At 38.7% G+C, this 12,839-nt stretch overlaps 1 protein-coding gene across 5 annotated transcripts in view; it reads left to right on the forward strand.

Annotated features, from left to right (window-relative positions):
• Positions 1–12,839, forward strand: part of EHBP1 (EH domain binding protein 1) — a 1,033,533-nt gene that overhangs the window by 741,446 nt on the left and 279,248 nt on the right. For all 5 annotated transcript variants that reach the window (XM_053712059.1, XM_053712060.1, XM_053712061.1 and 2 more), the window contains one exon: positions 1,366–1,509. In XM_053712059.1, the coding sequence (XP_053568034.1) occupies positions 1,366–1,509 (144 nt within the window). The remainder of the gene's footprint in view (positions 1–1,365; positions 1,510–12,839) is intronic.

The raw sequence follows: 12,839 nt of genomic DNA on the forward strand, positions 1-12,839 counted from the left end.
AATATCAGTTTAAACAACATTCCAATTTACTTCTATTACCTAATTTGCTTTATTCTTTAGATATACTTTAATGAAGAAATATCAATGCACACAGTGAACCAATGACAGGAGGCATCTATGTGCAGCTGCCAATCAGCAGCTACTAAGCATATCTAGATATGCTTTTCAGCAATGAATATCAAGAGAATGAAGCAAAATAGATAATAGAAGTAAATTAGAAAGTTGTTTATAATTGTATGCTCTTTCTAAATCATGAAAGAAAAAATTTGTGTTTCATGTCCCTTTAATATTAGAAGCTGGAGTGTGGATGTTAACCCGGTTCAACACAGTTTATCTGGAAGCCAAGGGAATAATCTTATATGCGGGAGTGGCTCCTTATATGTGAAACCCAAAGTGAACCAATCAGGGAAGCTGCAACAAATAAAAACACTTTAATAACCAAAATAATAAAGGAATGTTGTTTTTATTTGTGTGTTTACTATCGTGTTCCTTAAATAGTTAAACAGGTGAGAGTTATTTACAGTACTGCACTGTATTGTTCAGAAGCTTTGCTAAATGGATCTAAATCGCCGGATTTCACTAAGAGCAGATGGTCCACTATCTATAGTAGACATTCATTATTGGGCACGATGCCTTAGGTTACTCATGGACATATACTGAAAGAGACTTTTTAGAAGCTTGTTTTAAAGTACTCTACTCCATGCATTCAAATATTGTCACTTCCACGTTTGTTTAAGATGTTCCTGTGAGAGCACTTCCCGAGCATTTGACTTCATGGTCCATATTTAAATAGCAATAGGTTTTTCATTTTCTTTCAGCTGAACTGTCATTTTTTGTGATAATATTGTAAATGTCTAGGTAATGTTCATATGAACAAATAAATGTCAAGCTTTGCAATGATTTATTTAAAAAGTAGAGGTATGCAATTCTGCCTTTAGAGAGCTTTAACCCTTTACAAGTCAAACTAGTTGCAGTCTCCGTCAGTCAAAGAACTAACTCCAAAATGTTTTTGTCCAATGAATGGGTGTCAAATAATTCCTGAGAAGTCGTTTTCATTTATTAAAAAACAAAACAATATATGATGGAAAAATTGCTGTAATAGGTACAGGTCACAAAGTCACCTTCCTCCCACTATTGCATCATTCAATTATTTTATTTCATATTAGTGGTCCGGATAGTGGCTTTGAAGTGAGTCACATTTAACAACTCATTTAGAACAGAAGCAATTTTCATGGCGTCATCTTCCATAATTGAAGAAACTGTTTTATGCTGCTAAACTAATACTAGAGATGTAAGAGTTTCACTGTATGGATTTCATATTAAATATCATTGTTTTTTTCCTCCCTTCAATCTCCTCTTTTTAAGCAAAGAATGCTAACCAGACAAGAGGAACTGAAGGAGCGAGCCCGGGTACTGCTGGAGCAGGCTAGACGGGATGCAGCGCTGAAAGCTGGGAACAAGCAGAGAAATAACACGCCAGCACCTGCCCGAACCAAGCAACTAACTGATGTAAGATTTCACTTTTGTTTAATAGTTACTGTTTAAATGGAATTTTTTGTTGTGGGAAGCAAACACCAAAATTACCAGATATATTGGTTGGCCAGAAAAATAAATGACTTACTTAAAGGGGCAGTATACACCAATTTTAATTTAACTGTATGTAATATGCACTACTATAAAGACTAATACTTAGAAGCTCCCATTTTAACACTGTTAATGAGATAAGCCTGGGACACCAACTGAAAGGGGCTGATAGCAGAACCTCCTCTCTACCTACATATGACAAGACCCATTATACAAACAGAAGCAGTTTGAAGTCTGTATACATCAGTATACATCTAAATCTTTGGGGCTTGGTTAGGAGTCTGAAAATCAGCACAATGTTATTTAAAAATAAGCAAAACTATAACTTTTTACAAAAACACACCCAGGTGGGCTATATAAATGGATAATCTACAATTTAGATAAAGAAAAATCTAGTTTATAATGTCCCTTTAAACAACAAAAAAGGTGTATTCCCTTCCTTTTGGTCTTTGTAGTACCCTAGCCCTATTTTTCTTTGGTGCCTTATTCTGAGTGAAAAATCAGTTGTTCGTTATCTCCTTTCTTAAGTAAATATTTCAAATGTCTTATCTGTAGTCAGTTAATATTGAAAGAACAATAAAGCTGAAGTTTATAGCAGTTATATATTGTTGACTAAATGCTGCTGCTAAAGACGTGCACGCTACTAAACCCTACCTTGGTTTATTCCTCAACAAAGGATACCAAAATAAGAACGTGCAATTGGTAATAGAAGTAACTTGAAGAAAAGTTAGTTTTTTTATTGCATGCTTTATTTGAATCAGGAGCGTTTGATTTTAACTCTACTGTCCCTTTAAGTACAGGCAACATTATATAAAAATTAAGATTTTGAATTAAAGGGACACATGTCAAAATAAACTTGTATGATTCAGAATAGAGAATGCAGTTTTAAGACACTTTCCAATTTACACTTGTTCCTCAGCCAAGTATATTTACACTTTCTGGGGAACAAGATCCTACTGAGCATGTGCACAGTCACAGTCTGTGATTGGTTGATGTCTGTCACATAATACAGGGGGGCAGAAAATTGGGGGGGGGGGAATTAATTTGTCAGACAAAAATCTACTGCTTATTTGAAATTCTGGTTAAGTGCTATTGAATTGTCTTTTTATTATGTACTTGTTGCGTAATTCTTCTGCATGTAGTGGACCTTTAGCAAATTTATATAGACATTTTGCACTAAATGTGTCACTAAACTTCTTTTACATTGGAGTTTGTTTAAAGAAAGATACCATAAATAGTTTAAGATGATTTTACCCTCATCTGTATTTCTGTGTGACGCCCTTAGGTTGATTAGAATAAGTGGACTTACTATATATGTATGTGATGAGTCAAATACCATATTGTTTTAGTAGTGTTTATATTAATGTCTTTACCTCTCCCACTGATATACCAGGTATGCAAAGTAATAAAGAACTTCATTATTTTAGAATGATGGACCTGAAATAGGGTTTACAAAATCAGCTGCAACTCTTTAACCAGGAAAAAAACAAAACATTCCGAAGAGAGTTTTTTCATTTCATTGCTTCAAAATGTGGAAGATCAATGTTCTTATATGTGCATCACAGAAGGAAAATCTAACACAACAGACCAGGTGAAAAGAAGTCTAACTTGTTGGCCTTCCCTTTCTTCTGCCCTAATGACATTCTAGATGACCTTGTAATGTATGAGTAATGAGCATTAGGTTAGGTTTTCACACAAGAATTTCCAAAGCTGTAATAAAATATTTGCTTTTGCACTGAATGTCCAATAGCTTTGGAGTGAACGTTACATTTGGTAGTTTACAATTATTTGGAGACATCTTTAATGCACATGGAGTTAAAGCAGCAGTTATATGTGCATGAATTGCTTTGGAAAAAGAAGAGAAGGAACTACTAACTATCTCTTCCCCTTCCTCCAACAAGACATTCAGATGAGGAGCTTTGTCCCTTACTATACTTGCTTGATCTAACTTAGGTTTTCCATTGGCTTCATTCTCAAACACTGACTGATCTCTGGATTCTCTTGGAAATCCTTAAGGATCCATCTCATTGAATTATGCAGCCTTCTGTGTTTTCTACTCGAGAGTAACCCAGTCACTTTCATCATATTCTGTATGACTTACCTATGATCTCTTTATTTGGCTGGCCTTCTACTCCAGGTCTGAATCTGTATGTTTTATTCATCCCTACACTTTCCTATTGCAGTGTTTCTACTCTAATTTGATGTCTGGGTTAGTCCTTATATCTTTCCCTTACGTTTATGCTATGGACGAAAGAAGTATTGGCTCCATTCTTGGCTTTATTTTGCTTTTACATTTGGCCTGGGACTTTTCCTTACTATAATATATTACTTCAGACACTTAGGGCTAGATTACAAGTGGAACGCAAACAATTTTGTGAGGGTTTTCGCTCCTTTAGAATTGCGCTGATATTACAAGTTGATCGAAAACGGGATTTAAGCTAGAATCACTACCGCAATTTCAGAGCTGTGGTTAACTGTTTTGTGAAATTAAAAAGTTGCACAAAACACTTAAAAAATCATTTCACAGTACATTTACTCTCATATTTGCACTGTCTATAAAATATTATTCTCAGAAAATAGTGCACACAAAAGTAAGGCTCAAAGATATGAGGTCTCTGGTACAAGGGGGGAAAAAAGCAGCCAAAGGACTTTAACAATGAGATACAAACGGATACATTGCTAATGATATATATTTATTATGTGTGTGTATATACACTCACCGGCCACTTTATTAGGTAAACCTTGCTAGTTCCAGGTTGGACCCCCTTTCACCTTCAGACCTGCCTTAATTCTTCATGGCATAGATTCAACAAGATGTTAGAAACATTCCTCAGAGATATTGGTCCATATTGACATGATGGCATCACGCAGTTGCTGAAGATTTGTCTGCTGCACATTCATTATGCAAATCTCCCGTTCCACCACATCCCAACGGTGCTCTATTGGATTGAGATCTGGTGACTGTGGAAGCCATTGGAGTACAGTGAACTCATTGTCATGTTCAAGAAACCAGTTTGAGATGATTTGAGCTTTTTGACATGGTGCATTATCCTGCTGGAAGTAGCCATCAGAAGATGGGTACACTGTAGTCATAAAGGGATGGACATGCTCAGCAACAATACTCAGGTAGGCCGTGGCATTTAAACTATGCTGAATTGGTACTAAGGGGCCCAAATTGTGCCAAAGAAATATCCTCCACACTATTACACCACCACCAGCCTGAACCATTGATACAAGGCAGGATGGATCCATGCTTTCATGTTGTTTACGCCAAATTCTGACCCTACCATCTGAATGTCGCAGATGAAATCGAGACTCATCAGACCAGGCAATGTTTTTCCAATCTTCTGTTGTCCAAGTTTGGTGAGCTTGTGCGAATTGTAGCCTCAGTTTCCTTATTTTAGCTGACAGGAGTGGCACCCGGTGTGGTCTTCTGCTGCTGTAACCCATCTGCTTCAAGGTTGACATGTTGTGCGTTCAGAGATGGTTTTCTGCATACCTTGGTTGTAACGAGTGGTTATTTGCGTTACTGTTGCCTTTCTTTCATCTAAAACCAGTCTGTCCATTCTCCTCTAACCTAAGACATCAACAAGGCATTTTCGTCCACACAACTGCCGCTCACTGTATATTTTCTCTTTTTCAGACTATTTTCTGTAAACCCTAGAGATGGTTGTGTGTGAAAATCCCAGTAGATCAGTAGTTTTTTTAAATACTCAGACCAGCCCGTCTGGCACCAACAACCATGTCATGTTCAAAATCACTTTAATCCACTTTCTTCCCCATTCTGATGCTCGGTTTAAACTTCAGCAAGTCATCTTCACCACGTCTAGATGCCTAAATGCATTGAGTTTCTGCCATGTGATTGGCTGATTAGCGATTTGTGTTACCAAGCAATTGAACAGGTGTACCAAATAAAGTGGCCGGTGAGTGTGTATGTATGTGTGTGTGTGTATATATATATATATATATATATATATATATATATATATATATATATATATATATGTATGTGTGTGTGTGTGTGTGTGTGTTAACTATGTATGTAATGTAAATATTTCACATTCCAATGTTCTGCACAAAGAAGAATATGTTCTAAGTGTTTATAAATAGATATTTATATATATATATAAAATCATATATATATATATATATATATATATATATATATATATAGTTATAAATATATATTTGTTTAAAAAAAAACATCAGATGTATGTACAAATATTTATTTATGAAAAAGCTAAAGTTATAGGGGGTGCATGTACTAGATATGGATCAGAAAATATGAAACAATGGTATTTTTACCACAAAAGTGTGAATATACATACAATGTAGTTCAATTCAAGTCCCAAAATGAGTATAGAAAATTCTTCCCAAAATGAATGTCTCCACAAGAGATCAGAGAAAATGATCAAGGCTGCCTCCTCTTCACAGATAAAACCGGATAAACTGTAGAATGATAAAAAGAACAAAGGGGCGCCTCATGTGTAGATCCACAAGACAGATATAAAGAAGTGATATTCACAATCAGCCAAATGGGTACTCACATTTTGTTAGAGCACTCTTATGTGCTTGTAGATACAGACTGATATACTTAGGGGCGTATCAGCTCACCCATTCTGGATTTCCCAGTTAAGAGTATTCTGAAATGTAAGGAAAGCACTACATGTGCAGATCAACCAAAGTAAAATGGAAAAGGAGTAAAAAATGCCAAATAGGTACTCACATTTCAATCAAGCACACCTATGTGCTGGTAGGAGCAGGCTGATATATTTAAAATGGCGTATCAACTCCCCAATTCCAAGCTTTCCAAATAGACAGGACTCGATGCAGGACAAAATAAATATGTATATTTATGACCAAACCACATTGATGTGGACACAACAAAAATATAAAAGGTAATACCACTAAACTTGAATATAAAAAACTTTGTTTATTATAAACAATATAATTAAAAATAAGTAGTAGACTAGGGGGTGTTACAGTATCCCCATAGTATGTTATTTGTTTCTCAGCCCTAAAAAGGCAGTTGTTTATTTCTCCTCCATTGACTATAGGGGAAGTTGTAGTAAAAACTACTACTTATCAAATGGATATGACATGCCAATTATTTTGATTTAGCTAAAATAGTGTTTTTTCAACATAACAGATTTTTTTTTATATTCATAATCACATTATTTTCTCTACAACTTGCCTTTAATGTTGTAACTGCTCAAAACTAGTTTTAATTTAAAACCTTTATTTTATTCAACTTCACACGGCCCACAAAGGATCTACAGTGATATTCTAGATCTATTTGACTAAACCTGTGCTTGACTTGAGTATATACACTGGAATGAAAAGAACATTAATAGAAACAGAGATAAACACAAGGCGGCCTGTCAGGCCGTCCCATAGTCTTATCTGAAGTGTAGGCTTAGCTGATCCTTATGATAGCATTAAATTTATATAAAGCTCAAAATAAGATCCTCCATAAATTGTTTAAAGGGACATGAAAACCATTTCCCCCCCTCTCTTTTATGATTCAGATAGAACATGTCATTTTAAACAACTTTCTAATTTACTTCTATTATCAAATTCCCCATTTCTGACACCATAAAGGACTCATGGCAGACGGTCCCTAAGGTGGAGGGAGCTATTTCTACTCTGGCTAAGCGTACAACTATACCTATTGAAGACAGTTGTGCTTTCATTGATTCTATGGATAAAAAGTTAGAGGGTCTCCTAAACAAAATTTTTTATTCATCAGAGTTTTCTTCTTCAACCTATAGCGTGCATTGTTCTGGTAACCACTGCAGCTGCTTTTTGGTTTGAGGCTCTAGAAGAGGCTCTTCAGATGGAGACCCCACTAGATGATATTTTGGACAGAATTAAGGCCCTTAAGTTGGCTAATTCTTTTATTACAGACGCCGCTTTTCATCTTGCTAAGTTAGCGGCAAAGAATTTAAGGTTTTGCCATTTTAGCGCGAAGAGCGTTATGGCTTAAGTCCTGGTCAGCTGATGTGTCATCTAAATCTAAGCTTTTGACCATCCCTTTCAAAGGTAAGACCCTATTTGGGCCTGCACTGAAAGAGATCATTTCAGACATCACTGGAGGGAAGGGTCATGCCCTCCCTCAAGATAAGTCAAATAAGACAAGGACCAAACAAAATAATTTTCGTTCCTTTCGAAACTTCAAGGGTGGTCCCACTTCCTCTTCCCCTGCTGCAAAGCAAGAGGGGAACTTTGCTCAATCCAAGCCAACCTGGAGACCTAACCAGGCTTGGAACAAGGGTAAACAGGCCAAAAAGCCTTCTGCTGCCACTAAGACAGCATGAAGGGGTAGCCCCCGATCCGGGACCGGCTCAAGTAAGGGGCAGACTTTCTCTCTTTGCTCAGGCCTGGGCAAGAGAAGTTCAGGACTCCTGGGCCGTAGAAATTGTAACCCAGGGGTATCTCCTAGATTTCAAAGATTCTCCTCCAAGGGGGAGGTTCCATCTTTCTCAATTGTCTGTAAACCAGACAAAAAGAGAGGCGTTCTTACGCTGTGTAGAAGACCTTTTTACCATGGGAGTGATCTGCCCAGTTCTGAAAACAGAACAGAGGCAAGGTTTCTACTCCAATCTGTTTGTGGTTCCCAAAAAAGAGGGAACCTTCAGCCCAATTCTAGATCTCAAGATCCTAAACCAATTCCTAAGAGTTACATCCTTCAAGATGGAGACCATTCGGACTATTTTACCAATGATCCAGGAGGGTCAAAATATGACTACAGTGGATCTAAAGGATGCGTATCTACACATTCCTATTCACAAAGATCATCACCAGTTCCTCAGGTTTGCCTTTCTGGACAGGCATTACCAGTTTGTGGCTCTTCCCTTCGGGTTGGCCATGGCGCCAAGAATCTTCACAAAGGTGCTAGGGTCCCTTCGGGTGGTCCTAAGGCCGAGGGGCATAGCAGTGGTGCCTTATCTAGACAACATCTTAATTCAAGCGTCGACTTTCCAACTTGCCAAGTCTCACACAGACTTAGTGTTGGCCTTTCTAAGATCTCATGGGTGGAAGGTGAACATGAAAAAGATTTCTCTTATTCCTCTCACAAGAGTTCCATTCCTGGGAACTCTGATAGATTCGGTGGACATGAAAATATTTCTGACGGAGGTCAGGAAATCAAAGATTTTAACCACCTGCCAAGCTCTTCATTCCATTCCTCGGCCGTCAGTGGCTCTGTGTATGGAGGTAATCGGACTTATGGTAGCGGCAATGGACATAGTTCCGTTTGCTTGCTTGCATCTCAGACCACTGCAACTATGCATGCTCAAACAGTGGAATGGGGATTATGCAGATTTATCTCCTCAGATAAATCTGGATCAAGAGACCAGAGACACTCTTCTTTGGTGGTTGTCACAGGATCACCTGTCCAGGGGAATGTGTTTCCGCAGGCCAGCGTGGGTTATTGTGACGACGGACGCCAGCCTACTGGGCTGGGGTGCAGTCTGGAATTCTCTGAAAGCACAAGGTTTGTGGACTCAGGAGGAGGCCCTCCTACCAATAAGTATTCTGAAATTAAGAGCGATATTCAATGCTCTTCAGGCGTGGCCTCAGCTGGCTTCGGCCGGATTCATCAGGTTTCAGTCGGACAACATCACGACTGTAGCTTATATCAATCATCAGGGGGGAACAAGGAGTTCCTTGGTTATGATAGAAGTTTCCAGGATAATCCGATGGGCAGAGACTCACTCTTGCCATCTATCAGCGATCTATATCCCAGGGGTGGAGAACTGGGAGGCAGATTTTCTAAGTCGTCAGACTTTTCATCCGGGGGAGTGGGAGCGCCATCCGGAGGTGTTTGCTCAACTGGTTCAGCTATGGGGCACACCAGAATTGGATCTGATGGCGTCTTGTCAGAACGCCAAACTTCCTCGTTACGGATCCAGGTCAAGGGATCCTCAGGCAGTACTGATAGATGCTCTAGCAGTACCCTGATCATTCAACCTGGCTTATGTGTTTCCACCATTCCCTCTCCTTCCGCGTCTGATTGCCAGAATCAAACAGGAGAGAACTTCAGTGATTTTGATAGCGCCTGCGTGGCCACGCAGGACTTGATATGCAGACCTGGTGGACATGTCATCTCTGCCACCATGGACTCTGCCACTGAGACGGGACCTTTTGATTCAAGGTCCATTCAAGCATCCAAATCTAATTTCTCTGCAACTGACTGTTTGGAGATTGAACGCTTGATTTTATCAAAGCGGGGTTTCTCTGAGTCGGTCATAGATACCTTGATTCAGGCTCGAAAGCCTGTCACCAGGAAGATCTATCATAAGATATGGCGAAAATATCTTTTTTGTTGTTAATCCAAAGGCTACTCATGGAGTAAGATCAGGATTCCTAGGATTTTGTCTTTTCTCCAAGGATTGGAGAAAGGATTGCCCGCTAGTTCCTTAAAGGGACAGATATCTGCTTTGTCTATTCTGTTGCACAAGCGTCTGGCAGATGTCCCAGACGTTTGGGCTTTTTGTCAGGCTTTAGTTAGAATTAAGCCTGTGTTTAAACCTGTTACTCTGCCATGGAGTCTCAATTTAGTTCTTAAAGTTCTTCAGGGGGTTCCGTTTGAACCCATGCATTCCATAGATATTAAGCTTCTATCTTGGAAAGTTCTGTTTCTAGTTGCTATCTCTTCAGCTCGAAGAGTTTCTGAACTATCTGCATTACAATGTGACTCGCCTTATCTTGTTTTCCATGCTGATAAGGTGGTTTTGCGTACCAAACCTGGGTTCCTCCCTAAGGTTGTTTCTAACAGGAATATCAATCAGGAAATTGTTGTTCCTTCTCTGTGTCCTAATCCTTCTTCTAAGAAGGACCGTCTGTTGCACAACTTGGATGTGGTTCGTGCCTTGAAGTTTTATTTGCAGGCAACCAAAGATTTTCGCCAATCATCTTCTTTGTTTGTTGTCTACGCTGGAAAGCGTAGAGGTCAAAAGGCTACGGCTACCTCTCTTTCCTTTGGGCTGAAAAGCATCATCCGTTTGGCTTATGAGACTGCTGGACAGCAGCCTCCTGAAAGAATTACAGCTCACTCCACTAGAGCGGTGGCTTCCACATGGGCTTTTAAAAATGATGCTTCTGTTGAACAGATTTGTAAGGCTGCGACTTGGTCTTCGCTTCATACCTTTTCCAAATTTTACAAATTTGATACTTTTGCTTCTTCGGAGGCTATTTTTGGGAGAAAGGTTTTGCAAGCAGTGGTGCCTTCCGTTTAGGTTCCTGTCTTGTCCCTCCCTTCATCTGTGTCGTAAAGCTTTGGTATTGGTATCCCACAAGTTAGGATGAATCCGTGGACTCGGTAGATCTTGCAAAAGAAAACAGAATTTATGCTTACCTGATAAATTTCTTTCTTTTGCGATGTACCGAGTCCACGGCCCGCCCTGTCTATTCAAGACAGATAGTATTTTTTATGTAAACTTCAGTCACCTCTGCGCCTTATAGTTTCTCCTTTTGATCCTTGGCCTTCGGTCGAATGACTGGGGGGTGGAGTTAAGGGGGGAGCTATATAGACAGCTCTGTTGTGGTGCTCTCTTTGCTACTTCCTGTCAGGAAGGACAATATCCCACAAGTTAGGATGAATCCGTGGACTCGGTACATCGCAAAAGAAAGAAATTTATCAGGTAAGCATAAAGTCTGTTTTTATAGGTTATGTGCAAGATATAACGAATTCAGTGCACAGACAGTAAATTATGACTGGATGTCCCTGTTTAGTATTATGTACTGATATTGCATGGCTGTTATGGAATATAGGTACTTATATACTTCTATTGTGTATATCAAAGAGCAGCAGTTTTTTTCTAGAAAATACTGCAGTATTGATATCTTTAATATAGGCTGCAAAAGTAGTTATTTTAAATTACAAAATAAAACATTAAAGAGAAGATGTTATAGTACAATGTCCCTTTAATAGGTTCAGTGAAGTGAATGAATTTACAAGCTGCTATAATTACCAAGGTATATAAGGTGTTTAAAGGACCAGTCAACACGTGTTGAAATGAAGTGTTTCAAAAAAGTACCAGGGACTAGGTAACCTAAAAGTCAATATATCTGTATAAAACGAATGAATAATTTTCGTAAAACTTACTTTGAAATTGTGCTTATTCCATTTCATCGCCAACTGGCCATGTCCAGAGGAGGATTTCCCTTAAGTGATTGACAAGCTTATTGGACCAATCGCTGTAGCGCTAATTAGCATGATTGTGGTCATTTCCTCATGCTCACGTGCTCACTTGCATCCCACCATGCACACACGTCTACCCCCCTCCCCTGCCACACGTGAGCACAACTGACACTGCTTATTAACTTATCAGAAAAATAAGGGCTCATGCATTTGATGCATGTTACTTTATTGAATATATTGGCCATCACAGAAACCTTTATCCAATTGACACAGTGCAGCATCTCAGCAGGATCACATGCTTCACTTCTGCACGTCCCCATTTACAACACATCCATCAACCATCATGCTGATCGGAACTGAAAGCACAATAGAGTTTGCTCCTCTTTGTAACAGTCTCATTCCTGTTCTCCCTGTACCATCCAGTGTGTGTGTTTCTGAGATCTCTTTACTTACTCAGTCTGAGTCAAATTATTGAACTGTACAACAATTCTAACTCTGCACCACTTCTGCATAGACCATGATGATTTTCTTTATGCCTGTTCTGCACAACTGTTCTATGACATACATTTACAGCAATTTTTTTATAAGGGACTCAAAAGCCAAAATTAAACTTTCATAATTTATGTAGAGAATGCAATTCTAAGAGACTTTTCAATTTGCTACTGTCCTCAAATTACCATTGTTTTCTTTTTATCCTTTGTTAAAAATCATTCCTAGGTAGCCTCAGGAGCAACAGTGCACTATTAAGGGCTAGCTGCTGATTGGAGACTGCACATCTATGACTCTTGTCATTGGCTCAGCTGTGTTCCTCTGCATTACTACTCTAGTGCTGATGTTAACAATGTGTTAGAACATTTCCATGGATTAAACCCATAGTTATATGCCATCAATAGTGCATTGATAAAACATAAATAGATCATCATAAATAAAACATATTACAGGTAGAAAACCCTTTATCCAAACTGCTTGGGACCGGAAAAGGTTTGGATTTCAGAATAGTTTGGATTTTGGCATATTTGTAGCTGTAAAATGGAACAGTAAAATGGAAAGTAAACATAAAAAGAAACATTGTGTGTGCACACAAAAACAGCAAACAACTTACTTGTCCTCA

This window comes from Bombina bombina, chromosome 4 (genome assembly GCF_027579735.1).
Source record: "Bombina bombina isolate aBomBom1 chromosome 4, aBomBom1.pri, whole genome shotgun sequence".
Taxonomy (NCBI): domain Eukaryota; kingdom Metazoa; phylum Chordata; class Amphibia; order Anura; family Bombinatoridae; genus Bombina; species Bombina bombina.